The sequence below is a fragment of the Poeciliopsis prolifica genome, unplaced genomic scaffold, assembly GCF_027474105.1.
Source record: "Poeciliopsis prolifica strain line A6 unplaced genomic scaffold, Auburn_PproV2 SCAFFOLD012, whole genome shotgun sequence".
In the NCBI taxonomy this organism is placed as follows: domain Eukaryota; kingdom Metazoa; phylum Chordata; class Actinopteri; order Cyprinodontiformes; family Poeciliidae; genus Poeciliopsis; species Poeciliopsis prolifica.
Genome location: NW_026562387.1, coordinates 13,426,735 through 13,442,406, shown reverse-complemented (window position 1 = coordinate 13,442,406; position 15,672 = coordinate 13,426,735). Strand labels below are relative to the sequence as shown.

The window sequence follows — 15,672 nt, the reverse complement described above, 5'->3', positions numbered from 1 at the left end:
TTATGGCCGGCACTTTTATTGTATATTAAGATATAGACTATGGAATAAATTGTCCACCTTCCAGCAGGACAATGACCCTAAACATACAACCTGCACTACATTATAATAGTTGGATAAAAGTATATTTATGTGTTAGTATGGCCTAGCCAAAGTCCAGACCTAAATTCAAATGAAAATCTGTGGCAAGACTTGGAAATTGCTGTTCACAGGAGCACTCTGTTGACTGAAAAAATAGTATTTGATTTGCAAATTGGTAGTGAACAAGCAGTTTTGCCCACCACATGAAGTGTACTATAGCATAGGGAACTTGCTACAAAGAAAAAGCTACAATTTTTTGTTTAGTAATTTTTTTTTCACTTTACAATTGTGCACTACTTTTGTTGGTCTAATATATAAACCGAGAAAAAGATACACATGGTGTTTTTCTGAGTTCAGACTGGGAAACAGACATCCGGATTCCCATTATTACTCTCAATCTTCTTCTGTTGGAAACCTTCAGAATAAGATGTCCTAATTAAAGTAACAAATAAAGTTTGTTTTCTGCCTTTTTTGCCTTGATGCTTTACATCAAGGCAAACACATAAAGTGCTGCAATCAACAGTCTTCCTTCCACATGTATTTCTCATCTTCATTCTGCCTCTTTTTCTGTTTTCAAACTCTCCCATCCAGCTAGAGGTTTCCTGCATTTGAAAGATCCACAAACTGCTCACTAACCTGACCTCTGACCTGCTGCAGCAGAAGAACAAGTGATTGTTGAGGGAAAATTGTCTGTTGAATGTCAACCAAAACAAATACACATGTGTAACCCCTGGCGACCTCAGATGCATGGTTAGTTGTCTCACCACACCCTGTTTTGATCTGAAACTGTTGGACTCCTCTTTGTGTTTATTCCCACAGTTGGATTATTTTCCACACAGCAGCCCAGCCATCAGGGCCTGTCCTTAAAAATCTCAGCTCCAGAGGCCTGTCATGAACAAAAGGTCAACCGATAGAAGTAAACACCTTTAAAAATAATCCACAACAAAGATTAAATGCGGGAAACCTTGAAAACACCCACAACTTAACAATAAAGTTAAGTTACATTTATGGTGGATCGCAACAGAAATGTAACTGTTTCACTGAAAACCAGGGCCCAACGCATCTTTCGTCCCAGTCGAATAACCATACACAAAAAAAATTCAGATGCTTTCTACAGCCCTTCATCAAAATAGAAAAGAAAGAACATGTCATTCAATTAAGCCATAAATTAATCAGAAAATGACTGCAATAGAATAGCTATTTTTTAAATAGTTACAATAAAATAAGTCAGACCAATGGCTACATTTTTAATATAAGAGATGTGACAAACGTGGGTGAGTCAGAATCCAGGCCTATCTGGTCATCATGTACAGTGGACAGAATATTAAGGACGGTAAAAAGAAATCTCCACCAGCTCACTGTTATGCAACTGTAGTCATCTGTTCCCAGGACTGTGCTATGGTGATAAAATATGAATTGTGTTATGCATCTTTATCAGGGGTGCTTCTAAGGATGACTCCAAACCTTGACACACTTTTGTAGCTCATCAGACTGGAAAGCGTACATGTCTGAAATCGAGGTCCATTAACTCATTGTTGATCCCAGACATCAAGCTGGAGTAACATCAATAGAAAAGCACAAGAAGAAAAAACCTTATGTAAAGTACTGCATGCTTTTAGTTTTGATTATAAAGGGTTTCTATGGCAACATCGTGTCATAGTGTGTGGGCACAACATTCAAGCCGCATGTGAGGTTATTTTTGATAAACTATCTCTAACTAAAATAAGTTAATAAATAATTATGCAAGTACAAACGAGTTCAAAGTGTAAACAGTAGCTTTAACCAATGCACAACTGCTGCAACTGGCAAGCCAAAGAAATGGAAGTAAACACACTTCAAAGGAGACCTTGACTGTTTTCCTGTTATCAGGAAAAGAACTGTGTCAGCTGCTTTTTACAGAGGATTTTCACTAGATAACCACTACATTATGCATTGGTTTAGTCTCCTGCTGAGGTACAATAATTCATGCTGAATACATTTTCTTCAGGTAGCAAATGAACACAACCTTCTTGATGTTTGTTGCCTGCACGGAACTTTAGGTAAGAATACAAAGTCAATATTCAGATAAATATTTCATGTGCAATCATTTGTAATTATTTGGCACAGTAATGAACAACCTAATTGCTGAATAAATTAAAGAAAGCTACTTTCTGGCTTCTGTTTCCCTTTGCAACTACACTGCAGTTCTTTGATGTTTTTGTTCATAGACTTGTAAAATTAATTCTTTATTTTACCTTTCATAAATATTTCCCTGTTTGATTTCTTAAAATTATTGGAATATTTTTCAAATATTCAAAAATAGACAAATATTTTAGCAAATGCCCTAAAATCTCAATTTGTTTGAAGCCCTTTGGCTGTAGGTTAAATATTACATTACTTTATAAAATTTACTCTTAAAAGCGAGGAGAAAATAATGAATGCACATGTTTGAGTAAGCCAATTTAATATTCTAAACATAACAGTGTAATATTTTATTTAATGCTATGACTAGAAAAAATCTCAAATACCTTCCAGTTGTACATACCTTGTCCAGACAGGACAAATAAAATATTTCATTCAAATTTTGTAAACATTTACTTCTTTGAATATGCTTGTGAATTATAGTATCCTTTTTATTGGTGCAAATTTATAAAAGTTCAATTATAGTGACTGCCTGAACAGAGCATCATTCACTTGTTGTCCTGGGATCCTATGAAGACTTCATTGTCAAATTAGTTTTAGTTTATCCTGTACTTTACCTTCAGTAGGAGCGCTGGTGGGAGGATGAGAGGTGGAAGGTGTGCCCCAGCCTGCTGTGCTTCCTTTACTTCTCGATGCTGTTCTGGCAGTGATAGTGGTGGTGAAGGTGTACAGTTGCGTAGTGTCGTCTATGTCGCACATCTTGTCTTTGGTCTGATGGAAAGAACGTCTGTTTTATATTTTGTACAAACTCTCAAAGGATAAAAAGTGCAAAAGGAAGCTGGAACCACAGCCATCAATATATTTTTATGTTTGATTTCACAATTAGAATGTAATATGTCAAAAATCTGGACATAGTAGAGCAGAAATATGTTTGTTTTTTCAGGACCAATTCATTACAAATGTTTAATTTTAAAACACTGACAATGCCAATACTCCCAGCCCTATTTTTGGTCATGTCTAAAAACGCAGTGCCGTCTGGATCGATGACCTCAGCCTGATATCTGATCCAAGAATGATGTCAGATACTGTTACTAAAATGGATCGGACTGAACTCTGAGGTCAAGTCTTTTTATTGAATCCTTACCTCATCTGGGCAGCTGTTATCCACCCAGTCCTGTCGATGGCGGTCAAAGCCGCTGGAGCATCTGAGGAAAAAAGAAAGAAAATGTAAAAAAAAAAAATAAAACACTTAAAAAAGGTTTTTCCTCTTACAACCCACAGATTGCCTTGATTTCACTAAAAAGATGACCACTAATGTCAAAAGAATTGGGGTTTTCAGGATTGTGAATCTACTGAAGTTGCTTTGCCATTCACACAAACAACAACAAAATGTTAAAACTGTATAGTTACTCTAATATTATAAATATATAAACAAAACTAAGTTAACACAGTAAAGTGATCCTTTAAGTCACTGTAAAGCCTACTGTGGTTACTTAGATGTTTTGTTTGACTGATAGTTAAAGATAATTATATACCATTTACGCTTTAGTCAGGAGAAGAAAAGCCGCAAATTATCACTTTTTAAAAGCGTGAGCAAGCAACATTTTCCTTGTAATAAGCCTAAATTACTAAAATTGGGGCAGGATAATTTCATGCCTATTAAGTAGATGATCAACTTTCCCCATTTTAGTTGCTTAGATTCCTCTAGCTAAGTATTTTAAAAATGTATTTATTTTACAAATTTGTAAAATTATTGAAATCTTACACAGAAAATTTTAGAAAAATTCAACATTTAAAAGAAAAAGAAATGTAGTGCCGAAAACAATTCCATGCTAAAAACATAGTTTTGAACAAATCACCGCTTGAACAATCATTGTAACCCCTTCTTTTAATCCTTTGTACAAGTCTCTTCGACCAGTAGGAGAACTTTGTGCTTTCATAGCAATATCTGTGCAGATGACAGCTCCAATTAAATCAGAAAAAAAAACACTCCCACTAAAAATTGTTTAACCTGTTCAACTTATTGTATGGAAGCAGCTAGAATGATTTGTTAACAGTGGGTCTGAGAATAGCTCCAGCAAAATCTTCCAGAATTAGCTGAAAAGCCAGATTAGTTTGTTGCTCAGGAGGACTAATTGGTCACCACTAAATATCAAATAAGGTCTCCAAAAGATTCTCTAAAGAGCACATTGTTATGGTAATTTAGCTATGCCCCCAAGTCTGTCTGCTCAAACAGCTGAAGCAGATTCCTCCATTTAATCCCTCACTTTCTCCTGACTGCTATTCCCCATCCTTAGGGTGCAGCAAAGGCAGCACAGTCTGGCTCAATATCACCAAAGAGGTTTGGTCTAACTTGTGCCTGAGCTTTGTCTCTTCTCGGTTTGATCCATTTCAGCTAGTTGTCGCCCAACGCACTGAGCCGCGCCGCATTTAATCAGACGGGCTGGTGAAGGTTCATTTGAATATAAATGAAAGAATATTTCAGCTTGAATTTTTCAATTCAGTCCCAGCATGATGGACTGATTGTGTTGCTTTTGCCATTTTGGTTCAGAGAAAGCTGGCATTCATGTTGCCAAGTTTTTATTTTAACCAAGTCATTTTTATGTTCTGAATGAATTTGAGCCAGATAAAGCGTTTTTAATTGATTTGCTTCACTGCTGATAGTGTTCTTTTGTGAAGCCAAAGCCATGCCATCAGAGCCAAATTAATTTTCTACTGCTCATTCACATAATGAGGACTTAAAATTTGCCCAGAACAACCTATTAGGTAAGAGATAAAAATCAAATTGCAGAAGTAATTTATTTTTCTTATTGGCACAATACAAGCCAGTCTAGCTCAGGAAAATGCAGCTGACTAAATGTTCTGATAACAAAACAATAGTTGACAACAAATGTTGCCTATTTTGTAACTGCTTACTTCAGCTATTATTTGAAACGTTTAATTTGACAAGCATATCTGCAAATATTCTCAGTACCTAACTGTACTGAAATTAGTTTCAATTTTGTAATTTGAAACCAAATTGTGAATTTGGTTTCAATGTTTTGATTTATCATGAGTTATCTCTTCAATTTCCCATTTTATAGCTCCTCTGTGAGAATTTATGGATTTTCATTTAATTGCATTTTTACTCTCTTGATCCATAAACGACTAATGGTTTGTGCCAACAAATTAAGAATCATTCTATAGATTTTCTCATAACATTATAGAACAGTTATATTTCCTACATGTCCCATGTGAACATGAATTTGACCAATAAACAACTTAGTATCTGCTTTTTTGAAACTCAACGGTATGAGTAGGTTAGACTGTGATGTAACATCTTTGCCACATTGCTTAATCTTACTCCTAGGTTTGAAATTAACTTAACCAAATTAGAATTAAAGCTCATCAGTGGCTGAGTTAGCTTGTTGTGAAACAAACAAATTGAATTAATCAGAATTAAGATGAAATGAGCAGACACTAGCATCTCACACGTCCCACAGATTGAAACAAATCATGGACAAAACATTTGTATTTCTGAAAACAGCACTCCACGTTGCTGACGAAAACCAATCCTACCTCAGTTTTTGCATATTTCCAATTTCATTGGGGCACATACTCATTCAGCAGGATGTGACTTCCGTTTCAGCACCACACATTTGGATATAGTGTAGATGATGGACTACTAATTTTAAACATCTTGTTTTGTGTTTTCCACCATCAGTTGTTTAAATTGTGTGCAACGGATCACAATTGTTATGAGCCGTTTTTTTTTTTTCTAAACCTATAAAGTCACCACATCCGTACTTCTAACTCAGGATGCAAACCGCAGCAACGCAGCACAGACTGATCACAGAATGTCTTCAAACGTGTTTAACGTTTAATCTAATTGCACAGTTCTGTCAGGAAGGTCTACATTGCATCAGATGTTCCATGCACACTGAGTTGTTTTTCTTTGGCACATTTGCAGAAGCTCAGGGGGCTCTGTTCCGAGCAGCTTAATGAAACGTGCAGCCAAATGAACACTCTGCAAACTAGAAAGTCATTTTATGACATGGAAAGAAAAGAAAAAACTGTGAAACTTCTGCAAAAATATGCAGTAAGCTTGGCAAAAGAAAAGAAAATGCAACATAAAGACAAAAGAGAGTTCAAGGAAATAAAGTTTTTAATTTGAACAAAGATATCTGCTGAAAAGTTGTGCCATGACAGGGTGGTCTTACATTTGAATGATTTTAACACTATTTAAGATCCCCTCATGTCTTGTTTGTTAGGTCAGTCTAGGGTTTGAGTTCTTTGTGTTACTACCTGAGCTGTAGTTTGTTGTGTTGATCTCAGTTTTGGGCCCAATTCAAAATTTTTGAAATTATTTTTGGACTTTTAAATTAAGAATACTCTTTGGAATCCATTCAGGGTCTCTCTGGCTGGTCTGTGTAAAACCCTCACGCAGGTCATTGGCAGTTTTGGTTTGTAACTTTATTGCGAAGTGGTCAAGCTCTCTAGCGGCCCCCTGCTGGTCTCAATAACTGAAACAGCAGCTTAGTTTGCTTCTTCTTTGGGTCGACTAGGAGTAAGACTAATATATATTTGTATAAAGATTTTTAAGGAAAAGGGTTTCTAAGTTCTGCTCCTTATACATTGACTGCATAAGGAGCAAAACCTTTTGCATTGGCTCCTTATGTCCCGTTTATGGTGTGCAACAGCTTTTCTTGCTTTTATAGAAACAACAAATCTCTAAGCTTGCTCTGAACACATCAGCATTCAGATGCTTTATTACCCAGCTTCCACTTGTACCTTAGCATGAAAGAGAAGCTGCGCTTGAACCGTCCCAGCCCTTTAGACGGAAGTTCATTGAGGCTGTTCTTTTACAAACGTCAGCGTCTCTCATTAACTTCACAGCCAGCGAAGCCACAATGTTTTTTTAATTAGTGTGTGCCAAAAGCATGTTTGCCTTTTCTAAAAGGAAGTGGCTAGAAGATGCTGAGGGAAGGGTAGGGGAGCTGAACTGTGAAGTATTAACACAGTCGGAACGCTAATTAAAATGCAGCTTAATGAGACTGCTGCTAAGCGCGGTACAGTATCGCTTCACATCCATAAACCGCTGAATACATAAACACTTTTGTTGTTGGTGTAAATTAGTTTGTCTTTGTCAAATGCACCAGGATTTAAGATGCCAAGTCGTGAGAATGTTGTATGAAACGAATTGTAGAGCCTCAATAACAAATCAAAATGATCAGGACATCAATACTGCTCGCTTCCCTCAAACATCACTCACGTTTACTGACTGCTCAAAAAATAAGGGAGTGGCAGATTCATGTTTTATATTTACAGATTCAAAAGTAGATTGACAATGAAAGAGACATGATGGCCAAATAGCAATCTCTGCAAAGGACGTCATCAGGACAGCAAACATCTTTTGAAATCAGAGCGGATCATGCGTCATCTCTCCATAATTCTTTCCCTTTGCTCTTGTGTGTCTTTAACTCAGACTTTTCTATCCGACGAAATCAAATCAAATACACTGCAGCTCACATTTCAGCTGTCAGGAAATTCTGCAGAGGAACGCCAACACCTTTTTGGCTGCTCAAATATTTACGTTTGTTTGAAGTTTGAGAGACAAGGGGGATAGGTTAGAAAGAAAGTGGAGCAGAAGTTGGCTGAACAGGTGCGAGTCAAATTACTGTCAAAATGAGCTGCCGACTAAATACAGCTGCTTTTCTCTGGAGGGGAATAAAAGCAGAAGAAAATGAAATCTCTGCTAAGTCTGCAACTGACAGAAAGTTTGATAAAAAAAAAACATACTTTCATAAAAGTAGAAATGCAACATACTATAAAGTCAAACAGAGGCCTAATTTTTGTGATTGCTTTTTTTTTCTTCCTAATTTCATGCTGCTAAGTCTTCCGAAAAGGACAGGGTAAAGTTTTTCACTGAATTGCATCACCTTGTCTGTCAGAAATGCCACTACGTTGCTGGAAATGTGGGTTTAAAATGCCATGTCTTACGTTGAATCAATGTTATTTCATACAATTTTCAATGCCCAACTTGACAAAAGCAAATAAACCTTTTACTAATACATTCATCCATTGCTTTGGAGCTGCTTTGCTTTTTATTTTTGAACAATCCTGCACAATTATAACCTGTGCACAAATTATCACCCTACATTCCTTCTTTTCATCATCTTATATTTGAACACTGCAGAATACATCAGACCTATGCTAATTTTAAGCTACAAAACATCCTATTGAACTCGTGCGCTCTGTGCTGCTTAATTTTTTTTCTCATTTCTTTGTAACAGTTTTGTGCTTTGTATGAAAACAGTTTATATATAAAATTATTGTAAAGTTAATATTAAATGCTGTCAGGATCTTGGGTTGTTTGAGATCATTTTTGTGTTCCTTAGCCCTTTTCTTTGATTAGACCAGACATTTTTCTGTTTTGCTTACTTTTGTTCAGTCCTTCTTAGTGTTTCTAGTCATGTTGTTTTCTTGTCTCTAGTTAGTCCTTACAGACTGATTAAAATCACAATGGAAAAAAATGGGTTTCAGCATTGCCTTTTTGAAGGAACAAATTTGAATTTTAAAAATAAAACTTTTAGATGCTACTGCCAAACTACAGAGTTTTGTTTTTAAAGGTAGATGTGCAATGCAGTGTTTCTCAACTCTGGCCCTTTTACTGAGCTGCAACCATCTGAATCAGATGTGCGAAAGCAGAAAAACATCTAAAAAATGCAGGGCGGTGTATCTTGTACACCAGGATTGGAAAAAACATTGTTAAGAGTATGAATAACAGTGTGTATATGCTATGAGGAAAAGTAAAATGGAGTAAAGGAAGTCGAACCTGTTGAGCCGATGACACCAGCTGCAGTTGAAGTTAATCTGAGAGGAGATGCAGGTACTACAGCTGGTGAACTGGAGACAGGCTGCAAAAGAGGAGAGTCAACACATATAGACTGTTTTTGAAATATTTTTTATAACAGATGATAAATTAACTGAGAATTTTCTTCTAATAAAAAAGCCACAAAAACAATGTCCTTCGTACTGGGTAAAGGCATGATTTCCACAGCGGAAGAATTGGTGATCCTCGTCTTCGTAAGCTCCACACGGTGATACTCATAAATCGTCCTCCGTCTTACGTCTAGTTTCAGAAGACAAAGACAGTTTGAGATTCTGGAGACAAAAAGTAAATCTTGAACCCTGTGACAAAAAACTGGGACAAAAGATCTCCTAAAGCGGAAACAGAGTTGCTGGGAGAATCAGGTCATACTGGATGCTGCTACAGCATTTCTCTGCTTTCTTTGTGCCCAAAGTGTCAGGCTATGACTTGGCAAATGGACCGGGGCAATTTTCTCTGGGACCTGATATCATCAGTCTGACCCAGTCGGCTGCAACAGCAAGATATCTGATGGGGTAAGATGGAGCACATGATTAAAGACAAACCCTGAGCGAACCCGAGCTGGTCTAGAAAAACCTATTAGCTTTTGCTTACTAGGCGTATTCGAAATCATCAAATGAAACTGTGGAACTGTTGTGAAGCGCATCCAATACAAGTTGCAAATAAACATATGGGATTTTTGGGCACCAGAGATTAAACCTCACTAGTGTAATATATTACTTGAATGTACATTTATAATTTCTGGTAGACATAATTGAGATACAGAGTAAAATTCAGTACAACTAACTGTAATTAGATATAACTCTAGGCATTTCATCCACTTTCTAAAGTCAGAAATTACTTGATAGCATGGTGCCTTTTGGATTAAGAAAATATCTGATTTAGGTAATTTACACATCTGGATAATTAGGAGAAAATGTTGGCATTTTCAGACTTTATTCTCCATTCATCACTTAAAATTTTGTTTATTTGATTAATATGTTTCAAATATCCATGTGTTATAACCTTTGAACCTGTTAAGTGCACCGATGCTGTGTTGCTTTCCTCATGTGTTAGGATGTCACCTCCCTGCAGACCTGTTAATTTTGGATTACGCACGGGACAACTGATCAGAGGAAATGCAAGACAGCTCAGATCAGCCTGAAAATAAGTCCACCAGTCATTTTACCCCTCTCGTCCCCCTGTGTCTGACTTCCTCTTGCTTCTAGCAAAGAGATTATCAGGTACCTAATGGCGAAAATGGAGCCTGGGGAAGGTTAGTTTACTAGCTCAAGGCTGCCAGTTGATTTAGGGACTCGACAGGCTCGGTGGAGATGATGCATGTTCTTCCTCCAAGAGAGCGCCAAATGTATTAAATATATTTGCACTTGTTTAAATCTTTACCAAATATTAATTAAAAATAGCTCAAGACTGTGCATAATTCCCAGCTCCAGTCTTTGCATCATCCTCTGAAAATAGGCGCTGGGAGGCAAGAAAGTATGGAGCAGAGTTTTGGCTTCATTTAAAAAAATATCACTCTGAGTAAAGTTTAATTAATCTTCAGAGACGTGCATTAAAGCTGGGTTGTCATGTGTGCTTGTGACCTGTTAATTGCACAACCTGACTGTGGGACACCCATAAATCTCTCTCTGCCCAATCTTCTGCCCGGAGGTAAAATGAAATCTTTTAGTAAAGCTAAATAAAATCCTCTCGTTACCCTAGTTGGTATGCAGTAATTGGCTGCAGAGAGAATTTCTGTTGTAGCCTATAGCGGTCATAGTTTCCTTTTGAGTACTTTGGCTTAATGCAGTTAAAAGTGCGGAGATAATAATCAGGCATGACAAGGGTGTAAAAAATCTGTCAAAATATATTCCTTCCTCTGCATGATAAGGTTTAAATTAGACTATGTGGTTATATATATATATATATAACCTAACTTTTACATTTCCACGTAGTTTTACAGAACCGGTAGCCAGGAGACAAAATAAATCTGAGAAATAAAGTTTCATTGGTACGAGCAGAACCAGAAGCATTTATCTGGAAGGACTTTTCTTGTCATCTGTCTTTCCAGAATCAATTTTCCCTTCCTTCTACAGTGACTACAGTATAAGGGGGAATTTGCACAGGTGACAGATTAAGTGTAGTGATTAGTTGCTATGACATTCTTCTTTCTAATGGTGTTTTCTCCTCTTCCTGCAGGGACAATATTCATCTATAAATGCTCACATTTTTATGTCCTCTTCTTTCCCCATCCATTAAAAATAAAACCTAATATGCATGCTTTTCAAGATAATGCAAGAGTTGCAGTTTGTCATGATTACTGATGTAACTTAACATTAATTTAAAAATGTGTGTGGATTTGATCAAAACCTGGAATAGTGTTTCTTTCACATTTTGCTTGAAGCAATATAAAGAAAGTTTAGCATGCCAAGATATTTCTTTGAAAGAAATTTAGCTAGAATTTCTCATAGGCAATAAAAAGGGGTTCAACTTGCCAAATAAATTCTATTTATTTTACACCAGATTCTACATCTGAGCCCATGAGAGTGAGGAAGCGTTTTGTGACAAAGTCTGAAGTATCTCCAATTGTCTTTAAACAAGTATTGATTACAATATGTCAAAATGGAATGAGCTGTGTCTGGTTTCCTTTGAACCAGACATCTCTGGAAAGAAAAATAAATCTGGCTGATCTCAGCGCTCTAATAATTTAAGAAAAACAAAGTTCACTTGTAAACTGGGAAACTTTGATCCTTATAAATACTGAACACAATTCTAGGTGACTTTGGACCATGTCTTCTGATTAAATGCTTAAAAATCTGGTTGGCTTTTCACATGTTTAGAACCAACCTACTGAATCAACAAGCTCTTTCCGTTTTTAAGTCTAAAGAAACTTGAAACATCAGCAGTGGTATGTTCTATCACATGACAGAATATATGCCTGTTTAGCATAATATGTTTGCTAATCTTTGTTGTCAGCTGGTTGAGCCCAAAAATGATGCACAGCTAAGCTTTATTTTAATTATACTAAAGGGCAGAAAAATTACCGTCCTCTAATGGCAGATTGGGTGTTACATTTTCTTTTAAATTGCACTCCTGCATTCTGGCTTGAAAGTGAATAACTATTCCAACTTTTCAAACCATGTATGTCCCTTATTTAAACCATCTGTTAGATACTCACTGGGTATTTGCTGGATCTTGTGGACCACCACAAAGGCGTCAGACAAGCCCACCTTCACCGGGTGATTGACAGAACTGATTTGTGATATCTCGACGGGGAGCTGGAAAGGAAAGGAATATCCATCACCAGCAAGACACAGATCTCCCTGGAGCAAGATGTTAAAAACCGACAGGTCTAAATAGCCTCACATTTCACAGTGACAGTCTACATGAGGAATCTGTACAGTAATTTGTAACCTCAATAAGCAAATGGATGGCTCTGGGTCAAAGAAAAAAAATATATCACAGTGGAGGAATGTATACCCACTGATTTGTTTTAATTGGATCATTTTGAACATGACCTTTAAGGGTCAATTCACAGCATCTTAATCAGATTTTATGTCCAGACTTTAAAAAGGACAATCGAAACATTTGTTCTCCATTTTATACCTTTAGCCATTTGGAGTAGGACTTGTTGATATGTTTTGGATCATTGTACTAAAGCATAACCCTGATAAGGTGTGACACAAACTGATGGTTGGACATTTTCCTGCAGGATTATTAGCCAGAAAACAAAATTTATTGATTCAAACAAGTACAGCCAGTGATGTATCGTGTGTTTTAAATGTGTGACTCTGTTTCTTTGTTTTCCTGAAAAGCAGTTGTATTTATGACACAAAACAGAGAAAAAAAAGTTTTCTTCTTTATAATTGCTGTTAGTTTTATGCTGGATTCCTAACTTTAAAACTTCCACTGTCATCTCATCAGTTCACAGAAAGTTCCTAAGTTTGGCTAACGTAAGAAATTTGTGTTAGTGGTTTCGGCCTTATTGAATGTTGATCTTGATTGGAAAATGAGGCCTCCATTGATTTACATGTTGTTCTGAGTTATTTTGAGACTTCCTCAATGAAGTATGAATTATTTCACTGCACTCTTTGGGTAACTTTGGTAGCTAGTCTTGGGGAAATTTCAATACAGTTTCTTGTTCTTTTCGTTTGTGGATAATGACTCTCACTGCAATGCCAAGCTCGTAGAAACTGCACAGGAGTTTGTTGAGACCACTATTCATGCAAAAATCACTGGAAGACAAAATGGCTCTGGAGAATAAGCGAAGTTCTCGAAAGTCAATTAACGATAGAACAAGAGGATCAAATTTTTTTTTTTTCACATGACAGTGTTGGTTTAATTTTTTCCTTCGATAAATAATCTCATCATTTGAAATCCACCCTTTCAGATTTTGTTTGTGAATACTTCATCACTTAGTACATTATTTCACCAAAATAAAAAGTGTAAAGAAGGGACAAATATATTTTTAAAAGTGTTAAAAGTTTGAAACAACAGGGGAAAAGACAGCTAGAGTTGTGTGACTTAAGTGTGAAATGAGTCACAATTGAATTTGTACTAAAGTTGAGGGGATAATTAAAATGTGTCACTTTCACACTGAATGGGTGTGTTGAAAATAAGGTCTGCCTGACATGTTGCTCAATAAGCTCCTGTCGAGATTGACTTCAAGAACTACAGAATGGCTTCAGCTAGAAGGGCATGTAGCATTTTGTGCAACCCATGCAAGACAATAAAGATGAAGGATTCAGTAATAATTCTGAATAGCCACATTATGTCATAAAAAGCCTCAATAATTTCAAAAAGTCTCAATAAACAAATTTAAGTAAATATATTTAGAGAAATCAGACTCTAATCTCATGTTAAAGCACTGAAACTGTTTTGTACTTTCTTTGACACCTATTTTGCATAAAAATAGAATGCAGTTTTTCCATGTTTACTTTCCAACTCTGGATTCGAGGAGCTGAAGCTTTTATGGGCAGAATGACTTGTGATAGCACAATAAGAAACACTGGAAGGGTGAAAAATATTCACAGTAAAGATACGAAACAGAAAATCAGACAGAAGAGAAAAAAAACACTGATTGAGAAAAGTCCAAGCCATAAATAAGAGCTCACCTCTTTGTATGCAAAGACAATCCTTCCTGTGTTGTGCAGCGTGGCCTGGAAGGTGAAGCTGCCTAAGTTATAGTTGTCCTGCAGGTGGACGTGGTCCCACTGCACCACCAGAGCAGTGCCTAAAGAGAAATTAATGCATTTAAAATATACGTACTCCCACATACTGGATAAATTCAGATTAAAGCAAACCACAACAACACTGAGTTGTAGCCTCTTCTCATGTGAAGAAAGACACAAAACATGGTAAAGAATAGAATGGCATTAAATCAGAAGAGATCCATTTCTTTAAAGGATTATTTGTCAGCAGGAACTACAGAGATTGACACTGAATCAGAGTGAGTGCTAATATGAAAGCACTGTACTGGAGGAGGATAAAACCGCAATAAAACCTCAGCTTTCAACAAACCCAAACCAAAGAGCGGCCATTATTGTGATGGATTATACAGTTCGGGCAGTTTTTAACCACAGGGAACCACTGCGTTTTCCATGCTGTGCAAGACCGTGCCGAATGACAAAGTGAACTAAGAGCGGACATTTTCTTTTCGTGTTGGAATGGCAAAGAATATATGTTTCCATCTGCTCTGTTTGACAGCAGTTATAAGTGTGGAACAGAAATTTGATAAAAGAGATCTTGTACTTTTTTTTTCCTAGCAAGAATGCTCTCCTTACAGAGGATTGTTATGTTTTGGAGCTTTGTGTGCAACAGGTGTGTATGCACAAAAATCAGGCATGCGTCCTTTTCCAGGTAAAAGCTTATGTTTCAGACATGGTTGGAGCTTACATACACAGGCATCACTGGCATTGAATCTACAGTCTGCTTTTTATGAGGTGAAAATTTATCTTGAGGTTTGAATGCAAGTGTATAAAATTGGTTTAAATGCTAAAAAAAATTTAAATAAAAATAATCCTCCTTTCAATTTTTTTCCATTATCCTCTTAGAATGAATTCCTAAAGGTAAAACTCTATAGCCACCACTGGTTACAGTTAATCAGTTATACTTACTTCACAAAGTTTTCAGAAAAATGTACTTCTGCAGTCATTTTTCTACAGTGTACTCTTTATCTTTACTTGACTAATATTATTCTGAAGTATTGCTACTCTTTCTTGAGTAAAACATCAGGGATTCTACCCAACAGCAGTAAATTTGGTGACCGAAGAAGAACATCCTGAAATGATTCAGCCTGATCATTTCCCCTGATACTTCTACAGTCATTTACACCAAATGTGTGCAAGTCTGTGGTGTAAAAATGTTTATTAATAAGATATGCACAGAAGTCTCTGTTTAGTCTGTGTGTTTATGCAGATCAATAACATTTAGGAATGTTTCCAATTATCATTTTTATTTGCATGTGTGTTTTTCCATCACTTCAAGACGAGACTCAGACATGCAGGGTATATTTACATCTATTTGAATATTTTTGAAATTGATGCACTTTAACAGAGGAGTTTGATACTCTTTCATGTGTTTTCAATTACACATTGAATGAGATGTAGAAACGAAATGTGCCTGGA

General features: G+C 36.5%; 1 protein-coding gene across 1 annotated transcript in view; it reads right to left on the bottom strand.

Annotated features, from left to right (window-relative positions):
* Positions 1-15,672, bottom strand: part of plxdc2b (plexin domain containing 2b) — a 71,945-nt gene that overhangs the window by 6,220 nt on the left and 50,053 nt on the right. The window contains exons 6-11 of the mRNA XM_055037637.1: positions 14,161-14,279; positions 12,225-12,324; positions 9,215-9,310; positions 9,014-9,095; positions 3,344-3,404; positions 2,817-2,970 (exon numbers count right to left, since the gene is read on the bottom strand). Of these exons, the coding sequence (XP_054893612.1) occupies positions 2,817-2,970; positions 3,344-3,404; positions 9,014-9,095; positions 9,215-9,310; positions 12,225-12,324; positions 14,161-14,279 (612 nt within the window). The remainder of the gene's footprint in view (positions 1-2,816; positions 2,971-3,343; positions 3,405-9,013; positions 9,096-9,214; positions 9,311-12,224; positions 12,325-14,160; positions 14,280-15,672) is intronic.